This window comes from Trematomus bernacchii, unplaced genomic scaffold (assembly GCF_902827165.1).
Source record: "Trematomus bernacchii unplaced genomic scaffold, fTreBer1.1, whole genome shotgun sequence".
NCBI classification, from domain to species: domain Eukaryota; kingdom Metazoa; phylum Chordata; class Actinopteri; order Perciformes; family Nototheniidae; genus Trematomus; species Trematomus bernacchii.
The window spans coordinates 2,867,181-2,894,982 of NW_022987616.1; the positions used below are offsets into that span (position 1 = coordinate 2,867,181).

Consider the following 27,802-nt stretch of genomic DNA (forward strand, 5'->3'; position numbering starts at 1 on the left):
GAAGCCAGCATAATCGTTATCCTCAGCGTGTTCTTTCTCCACAGTGTGCACATCAGATTTTCTGGGTTTCATGACCCAGTTTTCAAATGACGAATCATTAAAATGTCATTGCATCTTTTATCTCATTTAATGATTGTGGGGTTTCACAGATTCAAATTTAGATATTTAGTTTATTCAACTACATGCATGCAGGTTTAGCCTCTGTTGCAAAAAACCTCTGCACTCAGAAAGAAAATCAGAAATCTTGCATTCATATTTTATGGGTTATTGCAGAGCAGAGAGAGTCACTATGAGTTAGAGTTAAATCTATTCCTCCACCAGCAGCTTGTCAGTGAAAATAATGCCAAGATAACCTAGAGACGGCAGAAAATTGACACACAGTTATTGCAGAGTCGTCTCAAAGCAACAAACTCAAAGGAGAGATGTTGCAGAAATCAAATAAACTCTGAAACAGACCCGGGAGTCCTAACACCATGTTACTGATGTAATGCTGTTATTGGAATAACATGATGCAAGATGTTGCAAAAATTTGCAGACATATTATTGCAAACATGTCTGTGTTTATAACATGGCACACATTCAATTAGTAATGAACTCTTAGATTGGGCTGCTCTGTTCCAGCAAAGTGCGTGTGTGTGAGATAGAGAGTGTGAGTGGGTGTGACAGAGTCCAGCTGCGTGGTGATCTGGCCAGCAACAGGGCGAGGAGGGCAAAGGGATCACTGGGGGAAAGGATAGAGGAGGAGGACAAGGAGGAGAAATATATGAGAAAGGTGAAAGCAGGAACGGGGATTAGAGGGATGGAAAAAAAGTCTGATCGGCTGATGAGGAACAAGCACGAGCTGGAGACGTTATGAGGCTGTCGTATCCAATACATTCGGTGTCACAGTAGTAATGTGTTTTGGCAGCCCTGTTTCCTTGTGCTTTTTTTGTTAAAGTATTCTGAAATGTCAGGGAGTAATCAGGGACTATTACATTTACTTTAATAGTCATTTTCAGGCCTAAACTTTGTTGCTTTCCTTAGAAAATACAAGATATCTCAAGAAAACAGGGTTAGTTTTTTCAGTGTTTTAACGATGGTGCATTAAATCAATCAGTTGCCCAGTACTTTGACATTTATTCTGCCAATTGCAGGCAGCTGTAGAACAAGAAGCGCAGTGAAAAGACGTCACTTGGAAGGGTCATTTGCTCATCTGTGTAGGGTCATTTAGCAACGAATGCTGTAGTGACGTTAAGAAATCACAAGGGCACATTCAGCGATCAGCGTAGTAGAAAAAAAATGCAAAACTGGGAAAGAGTGGTTTATGGGGGTGGAGGGTAAGAAAACTAAAGAGGGTGAAAGATTGAGAGGATGTCCTGTTTGGGTCATGTGCTTCAGAGCCTTTTACTGTGGGAAAATGTACGTGTGTGTGTGTGTGTGTGTTTGTGTGGGGTCTGGTTGTGAGAACTGACTTTTGAAGGCCCACAGTTCTTGTAAAGACATGTTTGATGGTCGGCGTGGTGATTTATTGTCGTTAGAGGATGTGCGGCTAGCAATGTAAGGGCCACATCTAGTTAATGTAAGTCAATACAATGTCCTCGCACATTTAGAGGACCCCATTGTCATGTGTGGACAGTATGTGTGTGTGTGTGTTTAAAGAGAGCTCCCTTCCCCACTCTGGGGCCTAACACAAACATGCCCAAGACATAACATAACCATTAATTATAAAACTACAACATACAACTTGACCCCTGTGGGGATCAGTCACACTGTGTACATTACATCTAAAATAGAACCATTTAAAAACATGAGCGTGGGTGTGCAGGCTGGGATCCAGACAACAGGAAAAGAAAGGGAAATTTATGGCAGAAGCTGAGAAAACAGTAGCTCCCTTTAAAACATATGTATACAGACTCCATATATTAGCCTTCTTTTCACTATCATGTGGTATCATATATGAGCTTTAACCATTGCAACTACATCAGGGTTGAAGATTTCCACATTTGTCGCTACCTTTAACATATATTATTTGTATCTGTCTTATTTTAAATGTCATTTACCATGTTTTTTTGTGAAGCAGTTTTGAATTGCCTTGCTGTTCCAATGTGCTATATAAATAAACGTGCTTTACCTTTATCACTACTCTATGCCCTAACTGATAATGTTCAGTTTATCTACACAGTATATTATACAGCATATCTAGGACATCGGAGTAGATATGCTGAAAACGAGCCATGCGCAACCTGATATGTTGTCATATCTGTGCGCTGGTGTGTGTCAGTGTGCAGTCTCGGGTTGGACTGATAACAATATCTGGTAATTAAAAGATACTTTTTTACTTATTATTAAGTTAACCATTTCTTCCATAAGGAAGGCTATATTCAGATGTCATATAGCAGGGACATTTAAGGGACTGCATGTTTTTTTTCAACTAAAAACACCACCAGCTGATTTCACTGATTTCCTTCAGCTGGTGGTGATGAGCTCATCAGTGAGATCACCTGCTGATCACCATCCTGATGTCCCTGCAAGAGCCAATAACATTCCTGACATTTAAGCATGAGTATATTTGAGAAAATAAGCAGGAATTCACTAGTTTCAATATTTTAAACAAATCACCTCTGGCTGGAAGAGAACTCTCTGCTCCATAGTTTCTCTTGAAATAAAACCACGTTGTACATTTTACTCTATAATCTGTTCAATATTTATACTCCATATTCCATATATTTTGAATATATATATATATTTGTATATATATATATATAATATCTGCATGTATATTTTCTATTTCGACATGTATATTTTATATTTTATATTTTATTTTATTTTTCTTTCTATTCTTGTATATTTTGTAGTTTTGTTTTATTGTAAAATGCCTTTTATGCTGCTGTAACAACAACAATTTCCCAATTTGGGATCAATAAAGTACTATCTATCTATCTATCTATCTATCTATCTATCTATCTATCTATCTATCTATCTATCTATCTAATGCAAGCAGAAAATGACTTTAATAAAGTGCCAGATACTGACATAAACTTTGTAAAGCCACAGTTGAGCCACAGTGCTGCTCTCACACTTCCTTCAGTGCTTTTGGTAAAAACCGCTGGGTCAACCCACTTCCCTGTATTCTTCTGTCAACTCTGGGAAAAGCTTTAATATCCTTCCTGCTTTCAAGATGCTCGCCATGGAGGCGGCCATCCTTGAGGGCAACTGCACCGCAATGTGTCCCCTCACCGTGAACTATTGTCTCCTCTGTTTGTGTCTCTAAACGTTGTTGTTTTGCCTCTCAAAAGAAACAAAAAAACCCTTGTTTGGCTTTCTGGACAGTTTCAAATTGAATAAATATTGCCTGATATCTTGCTGTTTGTTTGTTTAGGTGGGGTCTGTAATGATACTGTGATTGTTTTTTTGGTCATTCAGTTTGACTTTTCCGGCTTTGTGTCTCACAGTCGAGACTCGACAGCAATGTCAACATCATTGACCATCAGCCCCTGACAGTGAGGACTGCATTGTTTGACTCAGAGTTTATTTACATGATGCGATGATAACATTTAAACCTACATTGCTGGGTTTTTCTTTGTATTGTTTCAAGGTTTACACAGACACGTAGCAAATCAGTCATGGTTTCAAATGTCTGGCTCTTTGTATAAGTCGGGATAATACTGTTGTCTTAATAAGAGAATAATAAGGCTGAATGCAGGCACACAGAATAAACTCTCCCAGGGCTTTCGTCTCAAGTGTTATGACTGAACAAATTCGACACATATTCCAACAGCACATATTCTCTGGGGTCGTACATTTGTTTTCCACCTCATTTAAGAAAAGGGGAAATGCATGGGACATCATTTATAAAACAAAGACACAATTTTAAAGTGATGACAGCAAACATCATTCCTTTGTGTCCCAAACCTTTTTAGTATCAGTGTTAAATAATGCAAAGGCTGTATTTTTTGGAGTCATACTTGACTTAAACGCTATTTACAAGATGGAAACTTGCAAATATAATTGTTAGCTTTGTATCAACAAGGCTTTTCACAACAGAATGCGGGCAATCCAAATGAATTAATCGTCTTTTTCTACGCCATCATACAGACAATGTAAATGGATTTATTTGTCTAGCTTCTTTCTATTTTCTATGTACTTTGCTGTTGTATCCACATATCTGCTCGGCCTGAATAATTCATTAATGTGGTTTATCTAACAGGCATATCCGTACTATTAAGTCCTGTCTCATTGTTTAAAAGCAGTACCCTTTTCGCAGAGCATTGTTTCACACAGCAGAGGGTTGAAACAAAGAAGGTAGGTAAGTAAAACAAATAAATAGAAGTAGCTGAAACGCAGCTAATAAGCTACAAAATCTTTCCCCATTTTGAAATCACTTTTTTTTTTTGTAGAAAAGCAAATACTTTGGGAGATTACTAGTACAAGAGCACTAAAGGTTTATTCAACATAAAGTGTCTTCGTTAAAACAGCGATAACTTCTAATCAGACCGAACAACTGAAAACTCCTATCACCAGCAGTGCCTTAACAATCAGTAAATATTAAATGTTATTATCGTTTTGTAAACTTACTGTCATTTTAAATGTGAACACAGAAGTGAATATGCATAGTTTAATAAAGTTGAGACAATTTTAATTTCACGCTCCTTTGGCACCATGCATATTGGATACATCAGAGATTGGTTAAAACGAGCCAGTGTTACTTTCATATGGACTCCAGATCAAGAAGCAAACTGGGACATCGAGCGTCTGGGTTTAATAATTCCCTTGTATATAATATAAGTTAAACAATTCAGTGAGCAGATCTTCAAAGTATAATATTTACACGTTGATGAAAGCCAGTTGTCTTTTAATCCTACACAGACACTTACTTTTACACGACACAAACTGAAAAAGGATTAGGATATGCAGGTTTGATTCATGAGCAAATTCTAAGCAGTTTTGTGTCATTGAGGAAACGCCTACTGGTTTTCAATTGTAGGTTACACAAAAACAATGCTACTTTAAAAACTCCCAAGAGAGTCAAGTCTACAAGGAGTCTTAAAAACTAAAGGAAGGCCGTCTGAATCAAGTATGGGAACTCCACTGGTAACAATGTAAAAGTGGGATTTGATTTTATGAAAAGCATTTTACTTCCTCTACTGGCAAAATCTCAAAATCAGTTCCCAGTTTAAATCTTTGTGCCATTAAAGTATATATTTATACATCGAAAATTGGTACATTTAATTGTATTGTATCACATCATAACGGAGTGTTTTGTGAAATACAATTAAAGGAGGCCAAAAGATGCAAGTGGCATTGTTTCTTACATAGATTATAGAAATATCTCAAAGTTAATGTCATTGTGATTTAATCTGAACAATTGATGCAAAATAAAGATTTTTTTTCTGGCAATAAAACATATAAATTAACAATGTTTTTCCATGGTTTACAAATGGTTTACAAGCGTTGGCAAGGTTGTTGCACTTTTTTTAGATGATTGTGAATTACAAAAGAAATGAATGCATTTGATTGTGCAGAAGATACATATACATTGATTCACAAACAAAAGCTGAGAAACATTGCATCACAAAGAAACTTGTAGCAGTATATGTTAACTTGCTTTTTCTACAAAAGGAAGAAGCGCAACCAGTTATTTTAAGACAGATTTAATCAGTTTCCACAGACAAAGATTGGCAGGCGAGGAGCTGACAAACAGACATTGATGCGTTATGCTTTGGAAGAAAATAAAAAAGCAAAGCTTGGTGTAGTTTGCCTCGTGGCTGTTAGGGACTGCAGTTCAAAGAACCAGCGAAGTGGGAACATTAAATGAAGCCTTCCCCTAAAGGAATTCACTTCAAAGCATCAGTGTGTACTTCTCACTGGGGAGGCGATGCAGATACAGTAGACAGCACAGAGAGCAGAACTGTACAGTGTAAGGTCTCAATTTCAGTCCATAGTTCTGTTTCCATTGAGAATCCCTCTTAGTCTTTTATTCAACAGTATCTGATAAGTTACACTGTTATAAAGCAGTCCGTGGAGGCTCAGGTAGTAACACAAGAAATTCCCAAAATATATGAATCATAGTGTTGCTGTGTCTTTGGTTTGCACACCAGTGTATCCTCTTCCAGTAGTGACAGTCTATTCAGTAACTCAACAATACGATACAACTTGCGGAATCAATATAAAGTCCATATTTGGCTTGTTTTTGATCCAAGCCATCATAAAATATCATGTTAAAATATTTAACAAACGGTGACCTCTGGGAATCTCATTTCCCACCAGTTTAGACTTGCCTCTGACGGTGGATGCTTTGGCCTTCAGCGACGGTTCAGTGCTCCGACAAGAATCTCTGAGGTCAACGGTCCGGACCCATGAGCTTTGAAGAATACACACAGATTTATTCGATCCCTGCTGGTCAATTTACCCAATGAGTGTTGTCAAACGACCTAACTCCTCTGTGTCCTAAAGGGATAGTTCAACAATCAGGAAAATGGGTTTAAGAATTAAATGAGAAGATTGACACTCCTCTAATTCAAATTTTCTAAATGAAGAAAGGTACTGTTAGCAGCTGGTTAGCTTAGCTCAAGAATGGAAACAATGGGAAACAGCTAATATGGCTTTATACAAATGTAACAAGATCAACATCTTCAGCTCACTTATTGACACTTTTCTTATCCGAAACAAAAGCGAAACAGTGTTAATTTACAAGGGGTTGTGTTGCCTCTGTTACCAGTCACAAAAGAAATCAAAGTAGTAAAGAATCAACTGTAGAATTGAAATATTTGATAAACATGTTGAGTGACAGTATATCAACGTCAGAACTGTGAAAAGAAACTCAAGAAAATACAACTTTGCACTGCCTATGTCTAATTGACTTATTCCCACAGGCAGTTTAGGTGGTTTGCAGAGCCACTTATGGGGTATGTTGACCAACTGAAGCAATCTCCCAAAAACTCTGTGCACTCTTTTGTACATAAATGTTTTAATGGAGTAGATTGGGACCTTGAATTCTGTCTTTCTTCTCCCTCCACTTCCGTCTTCCTCTTGTCTTAGGCCAGGACATCACTCCTCTTGCTGCACCAGACCACCAGGGCGATCATGGCCAAAGTGAGGAAAACTGGAACGAGGATGAGGATGGTTAACGTGTCGTCGGGCGGGTCCACCCATACAACGTGCTCCAAGGTGCAGTTGGAGAAAAAGTGCTTGTGTATGTGGATGATGTAGCTCTCTACCAGCGGGTTGGGCCAGTAGCAGCTGACGAAGTTGGACTTTGTCTCCGTGCAGAAGGTGAAGCGGTGGTACTCACTGGGGAGAAACACGGGAGGAAGAGAGAGGGAAAGGATTAGATTAAAATCACACTTCTATTTTAGGTATCTCTGGAGTGTCAGACTTTTAATCTTAATACTTTTCTACTTTTAGGGTACTTAAATGGACACAGTTCAAGGGATGAAACTACTGATTTGCATGTAATGGTAGAGGTGGACACGTCACACAACCCTTTAAACCCCTACTATGGTTGGGCTTGAATTAATCAAAGATATGATGGTTTGGTAAGTAATCCATCATTGTGCCTGGCATTATTCTGCCTTTTACTTCAATTTGGCCCAGGCCCACTACTCTTCTCCATTTCAACAGGCGATCAGTGCCTTCATGGAGATTCAAAGCTTAGAGCTCTGCTTTGATGAATCCATTCAGCCAGCCGTAATCCCTCTTTCCTGAATCCTCAGTCCTCTAGGTCCAGATTTGTTTCTCATTACATCCAGTGCATTCTCACCAGCAGAACAGTGAATGGAGCAATAGTTATATTGTCTATAAACCCCTAAAATGGGTCTAAATCCTATGGATAAAATGCCTTGTTTACATCATTTGGATGTAAACCTGTAGAATCTATGAGAAATAAAAACTCAAATGAAGGCACAGCCGGTAAAACGCATGTTATCATTGTTCAGCTTTACAATGCCTAAAAAGGCAGTTACTTGTTGGAAATTGGATTCAGACCAGAATTTGACCTTTTTGACATATGTCAAATATATTCTACAATAAATGTGTTGATTAGGAGAAAAATTCCAGGAGCTATAAACAAAAACAAACAAGCTGCATTAATCAGACGCCTGTACGTAGCCTGAGAGACAAACAAAGGGCATCAAGTACTGCCTGTTGTTATAACTGAAGAAAATACACACATATAAACATTAGTGTTGACAATCAATCTCTGACTCTGATAACTTAACATAATGTAAATTGATATATGTATTCACCACTCCTCTAATGACATAATATATGGAAATGTTTATGCTGCCGCCCTCTGTACTGCGCATATATAAGGCTCTGACGGCAAGCTGTAACCATTGATTTGAAAGACATTTACTTAAGTGCTGCAAATCAATTAAACCCCGCTGTCTGGGGACATATTGTGTGTATGCTGATATAAAGATATAGTATAGTGCATTGCGGGCAAGGAGGCACAACAGGCCAGTGATAACAACAGTGTTTGCTCAGAAAAGCTTCCTGGGAAATCTGAACTCAGCAAAAGTATATTAATAAACCAGCGTGAAAGCTCAAATGTTCATGTGGAAACTGCAATAAAAAGTGTTGCACTGTTTGGATTGAGGTCCAAATAGCAGTTTTTAGATCCCCGATGCATAATCATATCAAATCTCTAACAAAGTGATTTACGTCACTGCCAAGAACTTCAGAGAAATACAACAAAGGGACTGTTTGGGGACTGAAGAAAATAAAAGGATGGAAAGAAATACATTAAAAAATGATCAAAATGCAGCACGGAGGACTGTAGGGAATAACAGACTTTTGAAGTTATTTCCCAGATGTAATACACAGCTAACAGGTTTTCAACTGCATTATATACAATGCATTGCATAACTTTGAAAATAACCACAAACACATATACAGAACAGGCTCATTCTTTGCCTGATATATTTGTGCATGCATTCACAGACATGCCGTTTTTGACTACTTAATGAAAATAAGCCTATATTTGTTATAATAGTGTCTAATATGGAGTTTTCCTCAGATTGTCATTCCATAACTCCTCATGGAAACCCATAGTGAATCCTACACAAATAAAACTGCCTGGGGGGTTTGTAGCTCTGGAAGGCAAGATAAGATAAGGCTGATAAACTGAATGGAAATATAAATGGTGCACCTCCAAATATGCATTATGACTGGCTGCTATTTGAATACTTCGACTTTTTATATCCGCATCCATTTCACCCAGTTTTACCCTTTAAGACTGATAGCTGTGCTCACTGGTTAATCAGATTAATGTTATTATAAACTGTCCTGTAATGAAATTCAAAAGAATGAGGCAAAAATGGGTTGGGACTTACCCTACTTGACCCTTGGTTCATAATACCATGTGAAAAACAGTGCATCATTCTATCATTTCAATCATTAAATGTCCTCTCCCTCCATGGCAGGCCGCTTACAGTTGATAGTAACAGTCTCCTGCCAGTGGTGCAGTTCACATAACCCACTTAAAATTAGGCTTACTCATCCAAATGGTCAATTAGTTGTCATGAGTTGCAGCAGGAAAAAGCTCTGATGACTTTAGAGCAGCATCTGGTCGGCACAGGGGCCGAAGATAACTCCTGATAGTGAACATGTGTAATATAAAAGGGTCCAAATAGACCAACACTGCTGTTCCTCAACATAAGGCTGCCTGCTCCTGAAGCTGTAAACCACACAGGGCAGAAAATCAATATGTTATTAGACGTAAATGATTGAAGTGCGTTGAATGTACCCACTGTGGTCTGTTTACACTGTTTGTTTGGCTGTACCAGCTCAGTTGGAACCAAAACAGTCATGTTGGCCGGGTGTTTGTCCTATCACTGCAGAGAGGCCCAGCTCATTTGTCAATGAGAGGAAGCCTTGCAAGGGTCGATGCTTGTTCAAACACGAGGCCCCTCGCTCCAGCCTTCTCACCACTCCCTACATCGTTCTCAGTCTTTCTCTCATGCCTTCTTATAATTTTCTTCCAGGCTCTAAAGTAAGCTGCTTCCGAGAAACTCAACGTATCCTCCGGTCATGTAAATGAAGTATCATACACAAATTCACCCAAATGAATAATTCCTGTCGTAAAAATGTGGAAGTATGCAGGCAGAGTTCCTGGAAAGTCATGCGGCGTTTCCCACTCGATTATGGCTATGAAACAATCTTTGTTTTTATAGCTAGTGCCCTGAGGGTGTTCCTGGATGATCCCAGATCTAGACATGAAAACACTGGTGTCTTTGGCTCATGTTTGGCTGACATACGTACTCTTGATGTGGTTGATCTTATCTTAAGGTTGCTGTTCCTTTATCCCACATTTCAAATGGCCTTTAATTCATAATCACTGAAATAGATCGGTGTGTGAAAGTGTCATAAATAAACAATGTTCCTGGAAATCAGCATGTAGGTCTGACATTCCCTCGGGATAAATATTGGCTTAAAAAGAAGAACAGAAGAAGCGTGACGGATGGGGAAAGCAGGTGGCTGTTCTTCCCAGAAATCTTCACATTTTCCTCACAAATCTGTGACTCAGATGACTTTGACGTTGATTTTAAGCTCCCATGTGTATCTGTACACAAGAAACTTCTCCCTCCCCTTCTGGCTCTTCAGTTCAAGGAAAGAGGTCAGAGGTGAGTGGAAGGAATGAGTTGAACGCTGGATAAAGATAGATGCAGATGGGTGGTCAAGGCTCAGATGCTTCGTAGGAAAACAGAACTGGTTTTGGGAATCAAATCTCCAGCTGTTCTCCCACCCACAGACTACCAGCCAGCTGCATGAGGTCCAAATGGATAACAGTTTTCTATCAAATGTGTGTTTATTGTTTTTTTAAAGTCCACCTGTATGACAACCCCCTAGCTTATACTTCAAAAATAGAGCACTCAGACATGAAGACAAAAGTATTTGAGAAAAGAAGAGGGATAAAGATAAGAGCTTGAAAATACGGGGGGCTTTTTAGTGTCCATCTGTCACATTTATTTCATGGCTTTCTACTGGTTGACACATTTGCTCTGCAGTCACTCGTAATAAGCTGTACTGGTCGATTAATGTAAGGAGACAGTTTAATTGTACTCCTGTGTGTAGAGCAGATAACTGTCTACTAATCTTACCGGCAGCAGTTCATTTTAGGGCACATCTTTGGGCTCTCTATAACAGGAAATGAGCTTTTTCCGTGTTGCAGGCCAATTTTGGTGTCTCAATAATTAGGCCACCATTTCATGGCAAGCACACCGTAACCTATTTTAAGAATGAATTAAACAGGTGCAGTTATTCCCACGCGGTAGAGTCGAAATCTCCATAAGAAGATGAAGTAGGAGTAGCATTGCATGTTGCCGCTCATAATCCATTTTGGGAATATAATAAAATCAGGTTACTGACAGAAATGCCTCAAAATGCAATTAGCACTGAGCTGATTCTGTGAGTGTGGGTGTTTTTCTAAATGAATTGCGCTGCTACATGTGATAAATGCATAGATGCAAAGGGAAGCAAATATATATGAAGGCATTATTCGGATACACCGATTCGTCATCAATTGACATCATTTGCCACACGTATCACACCACCCCCTTTCGTGGCCATAGGACTCAGACATCACACACACACACACACACACACACACACACACACACACACACACACACACACACACACACACACACACACACACACACACACACACACACACACACACACACACACACACACACACACACACACCTAATTCAGTCTTTACAGTGGGCAGACACCTCTTGTTCTTTAAGAAAATCCTGCAATATGGCCCAATGCAATTCTGAATTCAATTTTCTCACTGTTGACTCCTATCTATTTCCACTCGGCCTTTTCACAGCTTCTTCATTTGATTGATTTGCTGAATAGTTCTGCTTGCAGCCAACAAACACAGTATATAAATACATATAAAATAGGTTTGTACCTGATGAAGTGTGTGAGGTTACACCAGTAATGTGGCTCTATGTGACCCATCTCCCGCTTGAATTCCTCTCCGCAGACCTCCACCTCCCACTGCAGACGGGACTCATTGCAGGGTTTCCTCGGCCGGGGGGGAGTGGGCTCTATGTTGATACTGTCAGTGGCTGAGAAGAAGAAGAAGAAGAAGAGCATTTATAGGTCACATACCCCCATTTGTGTGGGATAACTCTGATAAATAGTGATAACAGAAAAGTAACTGAAATGAGACATGACAAGGATGGATGGATGGATGGATGGATGGATGGATGGATGGATGGATGGATGGATGGATGGATGGATGGATGGATTTCTTACCTGACAACCCTCTTATCATCCAGGCATTGACTGTGAAAAAAAAGAAAAAATAATGAATTTAGAGTGATTAGAAACAGCTAGGTAGGTTCCCACGTGTTAATTAACAAGTAAATAAGACCATCATCTTTAATGTGTTTTTATTACATGTACAGCACTTTGGCTCGACCAAAAATCGCTTTTAAATGTGCTATATAAATAAAACCTGATTTGATTTGATTTGATCATCTGATAGAAACTAACTTATTGGGTTCAAAATGTATTACAAAACAAAATCCTTTTCTTGCATCTGAACTCAATCTGTTGCATTAAGTTACTGCTAATTCAAACCTCACATTGCTCTTGTTTCACATTCAAAACTTTGCTTAAGTGCACTACATTATAGCTTTTATTGTAAAGCAACTATATAGAGTTCGCTATAATTTCATAAAATCAACATGCGCTCTTTGTGACGACCTACTTCCAGGTGGATTAGCTGATCACAATTCATGCAGTAATCCCAGAAGAGATAACAGCCAAGGTGAGCTGTCAGATAAGCAGTTCCAGACAACAGGTTTTTTTACTAAAGGGAACCAGCACTTTAAGACCAATATCAAGGTAAACAACAGCTTTTACCACGCAATTCTGTTAGATGGAAGACTACGTGCACATGGCTTAGCAAGGTTTGCAAGTTTCCTAACCCTATTATTGCCTGAGATCCAATGCACTTTCAACTAGCGGCAAAACGATTCCCATCAGCCTCTCGACAGGCATAAAAGACCATATAGCTTGTACTTTCATTTGAAAAGTGATGGTGCTTTTGAACTACAGATAGCCAACAGCCAAGAAGAGCAGGATTCATACACAACTGTCTTTTGTTTCAATTAGTTAGAGGAGATTCCAAGTGACAAATAAGAACGAAGACCATCTGAATTTTGTGTTTATAATCCATGTAAGTGAACATTTTCATGAATAACTGAAAGAAAACATCATTATTTTCAGTCTTTCGGTGAACACCCAGCAGAGATAAAGAAGGAAAAGAGAAAAACAGAGATTGATCGAGATAAAAAAATGTATATCCCAATGATACACAAAAGGGCATCCATCACACAAATTCCCTTTTTCCCCACCTAGCTTTTTTTCCTATCCAAGCTCTTGCACACAGCAGCACCTTTTTTACCGCAACAGAGTGTTATAGATGACGGAAGCTAAACATGCTGCTGCACAGGACGGTGTATCTGCCTTTGAAGTGTCACACTTACAAAGTGGAGAATCTGTCTGAGAGACGCCCCGTGGGGCAAACACTGCTACTAAGTTAGCGTGCTAAATATAGAGACCTCCCTGTTTGAGCATGTGAGGATGTTTCAACGTGGAGTGTTTGTGGAGGATCATATTATTGTACCTTAGGTCAGCGGTTCCCAACCTTTTTCAACTCGGGGCCCACTTAAGAATCAAAAATAAATGTGCGGCCCACATTCAACCATAAACAATACGGAGGCTAAATAAAGTTCTGATTGGTCAATTCAGAACATGTGACACGTTGTTAATCCAGAGCAGACAAGGACTGTAATGACCGTTACTAAGGAGGATCAAGAAAGAGAAAGGAAAAGAGGTTAAAATAAAAAGAAATCTTAATATCATACTACTTCCCTGATGGCTCCCACAGGATTGTTGACATCCTCGTGGATTCATCTTCTTATTATAGACACATCGCATTTCCAAACATTTGGTCTACCTACGCTGTAAAATGTATTATCTCTTCGATGCACACACGGCATCTATTGCACGTCTGTCCGTCCTGGGAGAGGGATCCCTCCTCTGTTGCTCTCCCTGAGGTTTCTCCCATGTTCCCCTTTAAACTGTGGGTTTTTCTCTGGAAGTGTTTCCTTGTACGATGTGAGGGTCTAAGGACAGAGGGTGTCGTATTGTCATACTGATATTCTGTACAAACTGTGAAGTCCACTGAGACAAATGTAACATTTGTGATATTGGGCTATATAAATAAATATTGATTGATTGATTGATAATAATGAAAATGTTTCCACACAAATCATAATGTTTTGCAAATTATTTGGCAGCAAATATTGAATTTACATTTACACTCTTTAATATGTTATTTGGGCTTTTAGATGAAGACCACACACAGTTAATAAATACAACTATTCTTCTGGCTAAAATACATATTTTTAAAAGTCAATCAAGGAATAATCTTAATTGAAAGTGTTTGAAGAGTAGATTAAAAATACAATTTATTTTGGAAAAAATGATTGCCACAAAAAATCAAAGGCTCAACACGCCATGAAATGGGAAATAATGAGCTCTAACGAAGAGTGGGATTAAAGGAACAATAAATATGCCATGTTGTGTTTCTGGTGGTTTTTGGTTGTCAACCTATTTCTGTTTGTGAAAAGTGATCCTACTGACTGTATCTTTATTTCTACTGTTTGTTTTGTTGTTGTCTGAGATGGGAATGTCATCTCCTATATGTTAAAACAAATTTAAATTTAAAAATGTTTTAATTATTTGACGGCCCACTTGCAGGTTGGGAACCGCTGCCTTAGGTGATCGTCTACGTAATATACACAGAACAATATTTGAGTAGATTTCGACCTGGTTTCAATGCATCTATACTTTGATTTGGTTTTGCTGACATTTTGTTATTTTTCTTTCTTGTTAAATTAGTGGATTGATAAACACTTCTGTGTGCTAAATATAAAGCTACAGCTTGCTTAGCATAAAGACTGGAAACAAGGGGAACAGTTAGACTTGTTAGATCTCTAAATCTCACTATTTAATACTTTATATCTTGTTTATCAGTAAAAAAATGTAAGTGTAAAAGGGTGGTGTTTTAGTGAGTGATTGACATTTTTAAAAAGCCTTGGGGAAACCTTAGTGAATCGTGCTACATTTGAAGATTGAGAAAGTAAGTTAAAATCACAGAATCCATTGATGAATTTCAACAAAGATTACAAGGCTAGTAAAAGCTCTTCTATAAGAGACTGTCAAAGATGACATTGACTTCTCAGGCAAGCTGTTTCAGAAGGGGAATCTGAGTTGGGAGTCACGACAAGTCATCGTCGTTCTTTAGACGGTATAAGGAGACAGATAAGGGCGCTGTCTAAGAATCCCCAGTTAGACGTCAATCAAAACTCATCTATTTCTGTATTGTTATCGAGAAGCTAGGCATTAAATACAATTCTTGTCTTCCCTTCAGACACAAAGAGACAGAAAGTCATTTCTCAAGAGTACCACAAAATGTGTCAATCTTGTCTGCTAATCAATAGATCAAATCCAATGTCATGGAAGATTACAGAGCACTCAAAGTTGAACGTTTCCCAACTTCATAGCCTGTCTTTCAGCCGTTTGGTTCGCACAGGACTACTTTTGCATTTAATTTCTCTTGATAATAAGCCTCATGCAAAAATAACATCTCATATAACAGCCAACATAAATACATCTTGACTACATAAGCTCCCGTGAGGCAACAATCAGCAAAACCAAATATCCCACATGTACTCTTTTGACAAGCACTTAGGGAAGCACAAGCTCTGCAGCAACATTATAAAAAAAGGTTATGTCTAGACGAGATGATGTTACTCTGATCACATTTCACATATCAGTTGGAAAATGCAGTCCTAATTCTGAAACTATAAAGTGGCTTTTATCCTTAAACACAAATGGCGGATGTTCTTTTTCTTGTTTGTATACGATAATCATATGCTGTTGACAAAAAGACCAGCCTAGGAAGCTTGTCTTCTAAGTTATTAATAGTCATAATTAATCACAAGCAGGATGGAGCCACTGATGAAAATAAGCTAACAGCAGGATTCCCTTCAGCATGATCTCTGCACAACTGTGGGGGAAAGTTTTGAAACAACATCTTATCTTTCCGCTCTGTGAACTGAGGGAACACACAACATTTTTGGCATCAGCTTGAGTCTGTGTGTATGTGAGAGATTTGGTTTTAAAGTTGGACAGTGATTCTTGCCAGAGTACGAATTATAACAGCTTGGTGGATCTCTCATCTTGCGGTGCGTGACAGTTTGCTAAATGAATAGCAGTCTGGATTAAGATAACAGATTTCTGAGTTGTGACTACAGCAATATTTCCTGCTTGTAAAGTAGCTCCGGCGAATGTGTGAGCAATCAAATGTCCATTCACACAGGAAACAGACACGGATGAATAATTAGAAATGTAAGGAAAATAGGATAATACGCTAATATCGTGCAAAGAGTTAGACAAGAACATTGATTCTTCAGTGAAATATAAAGCTACTGAGAGTATCTTACCTCAGCATAGATACTGGAAACACAGAGAAGCTAGCTTATCTCTGTCCGAAAGAGATAGCTAAACGGCTGTTGGCTTAATGTTGGTCTTTGTTACAAGACAAAATAAACATAATGCTGCTTATGGAAACAACACTGATAGGAGCAGCAGTGTGAGAAACCAAACTATAAAGTCTGATGGCCTTAAAACCAAACCAATAAAGTGTGCATAGAGCATATGTATATTGTCTGTTTATATGGTCTTATAGCACAGAGCTCACCAGTAGGGATTTTCAAGACAAATTGCCAGTATCAGCCTTCCTCAGTAGCCTATCTCTTAGATGCCTCTGCAGAGGGGATACAAAGCTCCAAAGCAATTTATCTGTAGCTGCCTCTACTACCATGAACACTTATAGGCTGTGAGTTGTAGATTGTAGCAATGTCTTCACAATTTACAAAACCACAAGTGTCCATTTGCAGTAACTCTATGTGAAAGCCATTTTCTAATTGCATGAGCTGAGATGTGAGAAACAGATGATTGATGTCTGTGTTCCCCTTTTACTACTTAGAAAATGTAAATGAAACATTTAAAAAGTAATCAATCTGACATTAATGAATACATATTGTAACAGCCTCTCATTAAAACTGCAATTTCATCTTAGGGTACTATACAGTACAATCATTAAATCTCTCATCAGCCACATGTGGATTGATAATTTTACCCTTTCACTTATTTTTCATCAGTTTCCTCTTCATTGAGGTTCATAGTTATGCTAATGATTTGTTTCATGGCCACTGAGGACGACGCAGTTCTAAGATTGAACCAAGCTTTTCATGACCACATCAGTTATGATTATAAAAAGAGGAAACCGCTTGCATGTCAGCATCAACGTTTTTTTGAACATCATAGCAAAATTACCATTTTAATAGCTTATTCAATGAGAGTTTCTCAGGCTTTTGTGTTGTCAAAAGGATGCCTAATTTGAGAATACACTAAAAGGAGTATTTCTAGAGCAGCAGCTGGCTCTTTTAAAGACACAAACGTATTCAAACTGGCATAATTAAGTCTAATCTTCGCCCTTAATGAAAGGAAGGAAATAATTACCCTTACTTCAGGATATTCATTAGATTCTCTGCGTGTGGTGGTTTAAAATTAGCAAGGCGCTGACATGCTATAATTATTTGCTTCCTTCAAGCCTCCAACAAAAATCCATGAAAAAAACACTTCCACTCGTGTAGAGTTCTTATAGACAGATACTTGTTGATAATACCAAACCAGTATTTCAACTAGACCTGTTGAGTCATCTGAAATGTAGCCTTAGCACTAAATTATAACAGCATAAATCTTGTGAATTATGTCGGCCAAGCAGAGCTATTTTGAACTAGACGGAAACTAAATCAACTTATTTAAGTGTGTTACACGCTGGTTGATAGGCAGCTAGTCGAGGACCTGCTCAGTTGGCATCCACTGGCCTGTTAGGCTGTCAAGATAAATATAGATAAGATGGGAAAGGAAAGGAAGGAAAGTACATAACTTGCCATCCATGTCCAAAACATAAAGCAAATGCATGATGTCAGTGCTACCTCCACCCTATTTGTGTACTTCCTCAACAGTATCATCAGTACAACAAGGTACCAGTGGATGGGAGGGTTCGTAATAACGGTCAGATTTAATTAGAGGATTTTTTTTTTTTCTCATTTGGCTGCACTTTCTTATGACACTACACCATCTTGTGTTAGTTTAAACACACGGTAAGAAGGAATAATGCATCTCAAACAGGATATGAAGGTTTTATCTGATTCCGTTTCTGTGCCTACAGCATTAGTTTAGAATCTGAAAAACAAAGAAGGACAATAAATCAGGCGTCCTTTTCTATCTTTCTCTTCCTGCTGCAGCCTTTTTCTCCTGTCTTTCTACGCAGAGGGTGAGGGATAGTGAAGGGGGAGAGAAATACACGGTGACATGTTCAAATGTGTCGAGAGCAAAATAATAACCAGAGCTGCACAGTACTTTTGCAATCCATCGCCTCAGTTATGCCAATGTAAAACCTGTGCTGTGTTGATGTACCAGCAGTGAAGACAACTTCTGAGAAAATTGTGGACATGTGAGATGATTCGAGTAAAGGTGAGGCTCATTTTAATCTGCAAACACTCAGCACTCATGAATAACACGCTGACCTTCCACATAACTTTGAAGATCATTGAGTTCTTGGCCTTTCAAGCCATGCCCCCCCCCCCGTGTCCAGCATCTGCAAAATGAAAAACAACTGAAACAAGCCAGATCAATGAGAACACAACCCTTCAAAGGGAAATGTTTATTTTGTTTGCAAGGCCAGAAGGCAGCAAAGAGATCGCATGGTTACCTCAGGTCAGAATATAGATCAAATAAGACTTTTTGAGGAGTTGTTAAGCTGTTTTTTTACAGAAATCATACATAAGAAATCTAAAGAATAAGAAATGTTTTATGTCACTATGTTCAATGTCACATAAATACTCTTTACATTTCCTGTTTTACAAGTATAAAGGTACTTCTCCTCCTTTCCTACTCAAACAATAGGGTGACCAGACTGAGGTCACCTGAGGCAGAGAGCTTGCTTTTGAGAAATATTCTCACTCCCCCCCACAGACGAATAGAAAGCCTTTTAACCACAGCAGGCAGAGGCAGCTCCTAAGTGAATGTCAGGTAATAAAGAGCGTGATGTGGGCAGAGGGAGCCAGCGGATAAAACACAATTTGACATTTTCGAAAAATAACATACATTAGCGTTGTAAATGAATTGTGAGCCCTTCATTTCATTATTTTTAATTAAATTAAGAATGATGAATAAATAAAATCTGATAACTGGTAGCCTCACACACAAGTGTTTCCCACATTATTCACAGAGGATGTTGCTGCTTATCTCCCACCCCCCACCCCCTCCTCCTCCTCCTTGCGCTAGTTTATTTTCCATTTGACTGAAAAGGATGCCAATGTGTAGGCAGGGATTTTCCATTACTTCTGTACTCTGAAGCGATATAAAAGACTGCCAGTCCTCTCTAGTCTTATTTTATTCATTTGTGATCCACCAAAGTGTAAATAACATTGAAATAAAACATAGCAGCTTTATGATCAAAGTTGGACAGGAATTAAAATGTCTTAACATGTGATGGTCGATGTTGCAACTCATTTTAAGTTATTCGAGTAGACATTTTTGTTCACTCATTTATATTACAACAATAAAAGTTGTTAAAGGGGCCCTATTATGGTTTTGGGGGGTTTTCCCTTTCCTGTAGTAGTGTGATGTGTAGGTTTTTGTACATAAATGTTCCCCCCCCTCGCCTGAAATGCCTCCATTGGACTGCTTTGTTTTCATAGTGGCTTCACGTAACACTGGCGTTTCTACAACACATTATAGGCTAAGGGGCAGCGGTTGACCAATCATAACAGAGCCAGAGCACAGGCAGTCTGAGAAAAATAAAGACCTTTTGTCACAGTAGAAGCACAAAATACCAATATGAAACCTGAATATGAGCATAATAGGGGCCTTTTAACATGCTAATTAGGGCTGTGCGATTATGGCAAAAATCCTAATCACGATTATTTTGGTCAATAATTGATATCACGATTATTAAAAACGATTATCCATTTACTTTGAAAACATCCATTTATTGAAACAAAAATGTGAACAGTATGTTTTTAACAGTTGATTACCCTGAACATTAAGTATAATTCAACTGAAAAACCAAAAAATAAAAAATAAAAAAAAATAATAATTAATTTTTTTTTTTTTTTAATAAAAATAATAATCGTTTTATTTCGATTACGTTGTTTTCGTAATCGTTGCAAGCCAAAATCGTAATCGAGATTAAAATACGATTAATTGCACAGCCCTAATGCTAATGTATTTGTTCTGACTTTTTTCCATTTATTATTAGCCTCACAAATCTGAAAATGTCCAAAGCCACATGAGACATAGACCTGTCAGGCACACAAAGACTGATTTTTTTTAATGCTCTCTACTTAGTTCTGAAGCTATTTTATTTAGACAAAAGCAATGCTTTCCCAAACCACCTGATCAGTTCCTATTGTCACACAGTGCTCATAAAAACAAGCCTCCGGGGGTTCAGAGTGCAGGCCACAGTGATTGACTGATGGATGATTATTATTCATCCAGCAGCGGATGTGTCAGGTGAGGCAAACAGAAATGAATTCTTAAACTCCGAGAAGGACACTGAATAAGAGCAAGACAGGGATTTAAAAATCTGGAGGGAGGGCATTGCACTTAAGGCATAATATATCAATCTTAGGGTTTGGTGCACTTTGCCATTGATTCACTCGAAACCCAGAAGTGGCCTCTCATGAATAAAAAGTAAAAATAACTCCAATTAATATTTTACTATGGGAGTACAAGATACACCCAGGAGGACATTCACTTCTTTCAGGTCAGAGCGGAAGCATCCAGGCTGTCAAAGTGGAGTCTTCCATGTGGGGGGGATACAGGGGTCAAGGAGGAGTGAGAGGAAGAGGAGACTGGAGAATGACACAGATGTTCAAGACAGAGGGGTGCTTGGCAAACAAAAGCAGGAAGAGAGGGGGGGGGGGGGGGGGGGGGGGGTGAGGCGGAGTACTACATGACCATGACGGAGAGAGACATAAATAAAATGCCAGTGGGGGAGAAGAGAGAATTCATTATGTGGGACTTTCGGGAGAGAATTGCCATTTTTTTCAAACCTGTACACTGTGCATGTATAGGACAGGTGCCGGAGCAGGTCAGATCGTGATTGCAGGGATGTTGGTTTGACAGCATGTTGTGGGTGAACATAAAGCTCTGAGGGCATTTGGGATAGCGGCTCTATATAAATGCAGTCTATTTGCTATGTGGAGGGGAAAATTACAGCAAAGCTTCAGCAGAATAGGCCCCTGTGGAGAGAACCCATCTGTCTATGAGCTATCACGGCTTGTTTGTGCAAGCATTGCAGCTGCTGCTCTCCTGAACAATGTGTCTGTGACATTTAAACGGAATAGGGTCATCAAAAATGTTTTTAAAAGTGTGTTCGTATGAGCATAAACCGTTGCATTCTCACACAGATGCACAGAGAAGGCTGTTGGTGACAGATAAGGAGCACAGATGTGATTATAAAACTGTGAACGGTGGAATGTGGCGGAATCAGCACACGTATAAATTCCACATCATTCTTTGTTAGCAAAGATAATTAACCGGAAAAACAGAATTAGGGAGGTAATTCACAATTCGGGCTTTCATCAGCATTCACTGTGCACTTCTCTTCAACTCTAGACAAGTTTATAATTCAAAAACATAAAAGCCAAAAATGGCCTGAAGCTACACTGTTTCACCCCGTCTCTGACAAACCACAACAATTACCTCCATTGAAATGCTTGCCTCCAATAAAAAGCAAACATTTGTTGTTTGGAATAAAATTATGAATTATCCACTTTTAAAAAACACTAAGTGCTTTTGACATGGAGTCACAATTGCGTGGCTACAAAGAGACAAAGCTCTAAATGAAGAGGTTCAGTGGAAAGTGGAAATGGGTCACTTGTTCTTCTCTGATAAATTGGGACTGGGCTCAATGACAAATGCAGGACCCCTGATTATTTTTCTGCGTCCTTTGGCAGTAAACACTTCACCCCGCTGAGCGATTCAGTCTCCCACTTAGCCAGTCAGTTATAAATATGTCAACTTGTCCTGGCCATTAATTACAGTCCCTTGGCACAATCTGTGTGATAAAAGCCAAAGTACAGCAGATGAATGTGTTATCGCTCTGACTCGGACCGAATTCTCATCACCGACGTAATGGAAACAGCCATTCATGGATAATGAGACAGATGAGTTCTGATATAAAACAAATAGGGATGCTTAAATCATCTCACAGATAATTTCCTAACCCATTTTGAATCCCCACTCCTCACATAGAGAAGCTTGGTCAGGACACTTTGGCCTCAAATTTTACCAACATCTGAATTTGACGCCCATTAAAACCGGGCTGGATTACCCGATTACAATTTTCCTTGGTAAAACCGGTTGCATAGAAGTTGTATTTCTGTCAGTTGTTGACCAAGGGCCTCTGCCTTGGAGGCGGTCAGGACAGTGCCAACATGCTGTTCATCACCCTGTCTGAGAGACAACAAGGCGAAAGAGTAACGACAGCAGAGGAGGCAGAGAGGGAGACAGACAGACAGTGAGAAATATTAGTATGCCGAAACAGAGACAGTGTGACGAGTCATACATTAAAATTGTAACACTGGGTCAAAGACTGTGAGGCCAAACAAGAGCGCTAAAAGGGCATTAATAAATCCAAGACCTTCATTGACATTTTTGTTGCAGTCCCATACTAGACTGAACTCGAGAAGCCTTCTAGGAAGAATCGGGGCAATTTGCTCACCACCATATTAATTAGAAAATGAAACAAATCAAAATCTGACATGTGTTAATTTGGTATTGCTCACCTTGTGATGATATGACTGCTGTAGGAGTATTTATTATAAAATGAATTGGTGCGCAGTGGATAAAACTGACAGTTACCTGACATGCAATCTATTATAAAGGTCTTATTACGAATTACGCAACAACAAACATAATAGGCATTTATTATTACTTCCATTATTTATCACAAGTACGTCAAAAGGTGCTTTGAAACAACTTTTAAACCTTCATAACCAGACGTCTCATGTTCTGTATATAACACAAGTGGAATCAGAAAAACCCACTCGACTTGTCTGTATTTACCGAACATAAATAGAAGAACGCACAACAGACAGCCAACCTAAACAACATCAGATTCATCCATAGAAGGTAAATAAGAAGTGAACGTATTCACCCTGATGTTACCTCTTTATGTCTGCTAAACTCTTTCTAGCTCCACACCCCCAGATTTTTTTTTTTTTTTTTCTGAACACTAGCGCCATGAACCCTGCCAGGGAGCTTTACATATAATCCTTGTAATGCTTTTACAACTTCTTACAGCTGTCGCAGACTATTGCACACTATGCCTGTGGTGAGAACATTTCAACAAAGAGCTCTTCTCATATACCAAATCAAACTCAACGGACCTGTTTCTGAATGTCATGACATTTGGCCCTCTCAGGTCATCATTAGATAATTTCAGTCTATCATTACAGTCATCAGTTACACCTTCAATTCAATGCTGAGTTTAATAGTGCTCATTACCACCTATTCTGTTCTGTGATAGAATGCGAAGGTCGTTTGGCAGAAAATCCCCTCGCTGTCAAATAGCGAGACAAATAACTACCTTCCTCCTCCATCTCTGCCCTCTATGACGTCTCCTACAAATTATATCAGATAATGACATTTGGTTTTTCCTCTGAAATGAATTTGTTTTATTTGATATACAGTATTTTGAAGAACACATGACGTCAACACATTGATATATAAAGAATAGCTTTCATGCTGTGTATTAAGTGGAGTTCCTATGGTATATATCGAACAAAATGTGTCAATCATAATTTCTCACAGCACAAATTGACATATTTAGATGTTTGTATTGTCCAACAAACATGTGGCAAATTAATTTAGATTTGCACATGCTTGCAATTCCATAGTAAAGGCCAGGTGAAATGAGATCTAATCCAAACTGATGGAAGAACATTGCAGCTTTAGTACCTTTTTTAGTGGAACCTTTAAATAATTAATGGTCAGATGGATAAGCATTGAGTTAATAGGTGCATCTATAAAACGCCTCTGCAATCTGCTGACCATATGGTGCTTAGTCAGATTCCCACACTGGGACTAAGAGTCAGCCGTCAGCATGCTTTGATAGGAGCATGATGAGCGAAGAGACAAACCCTTCTGGTGAATCTTTAACGGCAACTGAAAGATTAATAATGCTCTTAACATGCTTTCACTGCAGGTGAGAGATAGTGGGAGAAATAAAATATCACACATTTGCCTAGAAAAGAGTGGATTGTAAGATTTGGTATTTTTATGGAGTTTGGAGACAATAAGAAATATTCTTTAGTCTGAACAAATGAAAGGCACTTTGGCAAAACCAGACACAATCTGCCCAGCTCACATTTCTTCATCTAACAAAGAAATTATTTGGATTGATTACCAAACTTGAAAGCCTTTCACTACAGGAATGTGCAGGTGATGACACAACTGTGTGTAACAACATCCATGTGTAAGGAAACAGCCCATGTAATGGACATCAGCCTTTTACATGAACTGAGATCAACAAACAACAATATCTCACCTAGGGTCTATGAATAGCATTTTACTATAATAGTTCACAAGAATGGTATTTTTCAGATAGAACAGAAACACCCCAAGGCTTTTCCTTTGCTGTGAGACTGTATGCATAGCTGTTTATTAGGATAAGCAGATGCTTCCCAGTCAGTGGGAATCAGTGTTTTGCTGCGGTGCAGATGGGATCTTATACTCAAGTAACAAATCAGAACGATTTGTTTGTCTTTGAACAGGCTGCATCTGGCCTCCACCTTTCTTCTTCCCAACGGGGGTCTTGATGGGAAACTCTTTGAGTCTAGACAAGAGCTGTCAGAGGAAACCATTGCTGCATGTCTTCACAACATGGGAAAATAATTGCTTTGACAGCAGCAGCTGTGGTGAAATTTGCCATTTGTGGACTCATAAAACATAGATAAGTCTGAGTCTTTTCTTCCTGCTTTCCATTACACGGGCATGTCCAGCAACTGAGCATAACACATGCTTTAAGTAATAAAAGGTCCATCTAAGCTAGTTTTCTGCTTGGCCGTACAGCGCTGTAAGGCCACAGCTGCTACATGGCAGAGACCCAGGGGAGTCCAGGCTGAAGGTCCTGTCCGGACTTGGCCCCCATCTCACTAACTACCACAAGACTTTTCTCTTTAAAATGACCAAGGACTTCCTAAAGTGGGTTGCATTCATGTTTTTACATGTATTTATAGATGTACACACTGTATGTAATCATCAATACTAATAAGTATGTATTTCATTTGGATATTCTTCATGAGCTACAGAACACAGCAATATAATGACATATATTGAAATGTACATCATGTAAATTGTCAACACCAGCCAACTCCAAATGATCATAACTCAGCTTTATTATATTGTATATTTTATAATCTTACTCCATTGTTTGTCATTCGTGCTTTATATATACATACACCTATATTTCACATACTGGTGACATAGTCCTTCCATTTGTTATCTCGTCTTTTCTGTGTTGCCCTAATGTCTATTTATATGCATTTCTATGTCTATGCAAATACAAAATTCAAATTCCTTTAATTTGTACACATTTGGCCAATAAAGTTGCCTTTCAGAGGCGCTCAAGGTAAAGCATCACTACTGTAGATAAGCACCTATGTTTGAACTTCTTCTGAACCACAGACCTTGAAATTAAAACCTTGAAAATCCTATATCTCCTGGCTCATGTATCCACATGGGAGGAAGACAGGTCATTTCAATCAGTGTCAGACCAGGTGGCCCCAATATCAGCCCAACAACAGCTCACTGAGAGCACTCAGGCTACTTAACCAGCCAGAAGTCACTGTGCTGCACATCAGCTCGATATCTGAACTCCTCTTCACCACTGAGTCATAGCATTTACTCTGTTTACACTGCTACTACAGCTATAGATATCAGGGTTTACAGCAGCAGATTATCTGGATTCATGCTTAGCAGAACACATCCACACGAGCATCTAAATCATGAAAACAGCTCAGTAATGTTTCACAACTGGATTCAACAACCATTAAACATGATTTAATTCTTTAACCAATAACTAATGAGCTGGATCAAGAAATATCCATTAGCAACAATATAGGTCAGGTCTGTCCAAAGGGGCATGGTGCCATAGAGCAATATATTCCACATTCACTGCATGTGATGTGATAGATTTGCCCTGGGACTTCTTATAAATCTTATTATGTGCACGTTGCAACTTGACACACTCATCATGAACACAAAATAAGATATAGAAGCATGGCAATTTAATGATGAACTGATGTGTTCAATATCAGACTCCTCGCTTCATTGTGATGCTATTTCAACCTGTAATAACTCACTATCCAGTTTTCTATCGTTACCATGCGTTCTGCAAATAAGAAAAAAATATATATATAAAACATAGGCTACTCACCCAAAATCCCAACAACAAAAAGTTTCAGTACTGCGAACTCATTTGTATCCATCACGCTGTTAGAAAATCCAATCGGACTTTGAATGAAACCTCAGCTGCAGCTCCGTGGAAATGTGCATTTGAAGCGAACCATCATTGAAATAATCCAAATTGTGTAAATCCGAGCTCCGTCATGCTGTCCCGAGTCAAGTGAAATAAATGAAGGATCAGTAGGGGTAAAGCCGGAATAAAAACAAGTAACTTAATCTGATCCCAGAGCGTGATTTCTGACTGTCCTCGTGATGATCACTGCAATTTCTCTCTGGCGCCAGGAGTCAGGTCCACACTGTCCTGCATCCTCTGTGGGAGGAGGGGGAGAGAGGGGGGGAGAGAGAGAGAGAGGGGGGGGGGGGGGGGTGATAGGGTTCCTACAGAGCATTTGACACTGGATTATGTTTCCTGAGTAACTGCTCAGATTGGATCCTTTTATTCCCAGCATGAAATTAACTATATTGAAATGTAATATTGAAAAACGAGGATAGGCTATATTATGCAGAAGACCCAACGAGAATCCAGCAATCAATAAAGACTTTAGTTTAGAATAAAATATGCAGTCCCTTATTTTCATACTATAACAGACATTTGCACACACGTCTAAATGTAATGATGTTATATTAATTTAGGCATAATACACATTTAATTGTAATTGGCTATAGACCTTTAACTAATGAGGACATTAAAATTAAACATATAATATTGCATTATAACTATGGTATTATTATGACGTAATTATGATAGATGATAATCTGGATTAAAGTGAACCACTGAGCCACTGATGGGTGCGTTTTAATTGTTCTTATGTAAAACAACACTGACCTCTTGTGGCTCTTTTTGGAATTGCTCCTATTTCAGATAACAGCAACACAAAACAGTGACAACCATGAAATAATTCAGCACAACAGGTCAGGTGATTTAAACACAGGTTAATAAAAAGTCTAAATTGCATTTGAATGTGAATGCCTTCGTAATATTTTCCCTCTGTATCTGAAGGTATGAGAAAAATATGAAAAGGGGTATCTTCCAAGTCTTTTCAGTACAGAGTTCCCTCTTTGTGTTACTTTCCCACTGCAGCTCAACAAGGAGTCACTGTTCAGGGAAACACAAAGAGGGTGTTATGTACAGAAATGGACTCACTCTGGAAGATACCCACTGGATTTGATTAAGACGTCTAAA

At 38.8% G+C, this 27,802-nt stretch overlaps 1 protein-coding gene across 1 annotated transcript; it reads right to left on the bottom strand.

Annotated features, from left to right (window-relative positions):
* Nucleotides 1-4,598: 4,598 nt before the first annotated feature.
* LOC117483895 (receptor activity-modifying protein 3-like) lies at nt 4,599-26,886 on the bottom strand. The gene is made up of 4 exons (XM_034132223.1): nt 26,591-26,886; nt 12,250-12,279; nt 11,900-12,059; nt 4,599-7,269 (listed from the first exon to the last, which is right to left on the bottom strand). Exons 1-4 carry the CDS (start codon nt 26,640-26,642, stop codon nt 7,014-7,016), a joined length of 498 nt encoding a protein of 165 aa, XP_033988114.1. The 5' UTR covers nt 26,643-26,886; the 3' UTR covers nt 4,599-7,013.
* Between the last annotated feature and the right edge of the window lie 916 nt (nt 26,887-27,802).

What these genes read in the sequence shown, in the direction of transcription:
- LOC117483895 (XM_034132223.1), bottom strand. Translation starts at nt 26,642, where the DNA reads ATGGATACAAATGAGTTCGCAGTACTGAAACTTTTTGTTGTTGGGATT. An exon ending in GATGATAAGAGGGTTGTCAG is followed by an intron (nt 12,060 to 12,249) that starts GTAAGAAATCCA and finishes TCTTCTTCTCAG; the next exon opens with CCACTGACAGTATCAACATA. An exon ending in AACCTCACACACTTCATCAG is followed by an intron (nt 7,270 to 11,899) that starts GTACAAACCTAT and finishes GTTTCTCCCCAG; the next exon opens with TGAGTACCACCGCTTCACCT.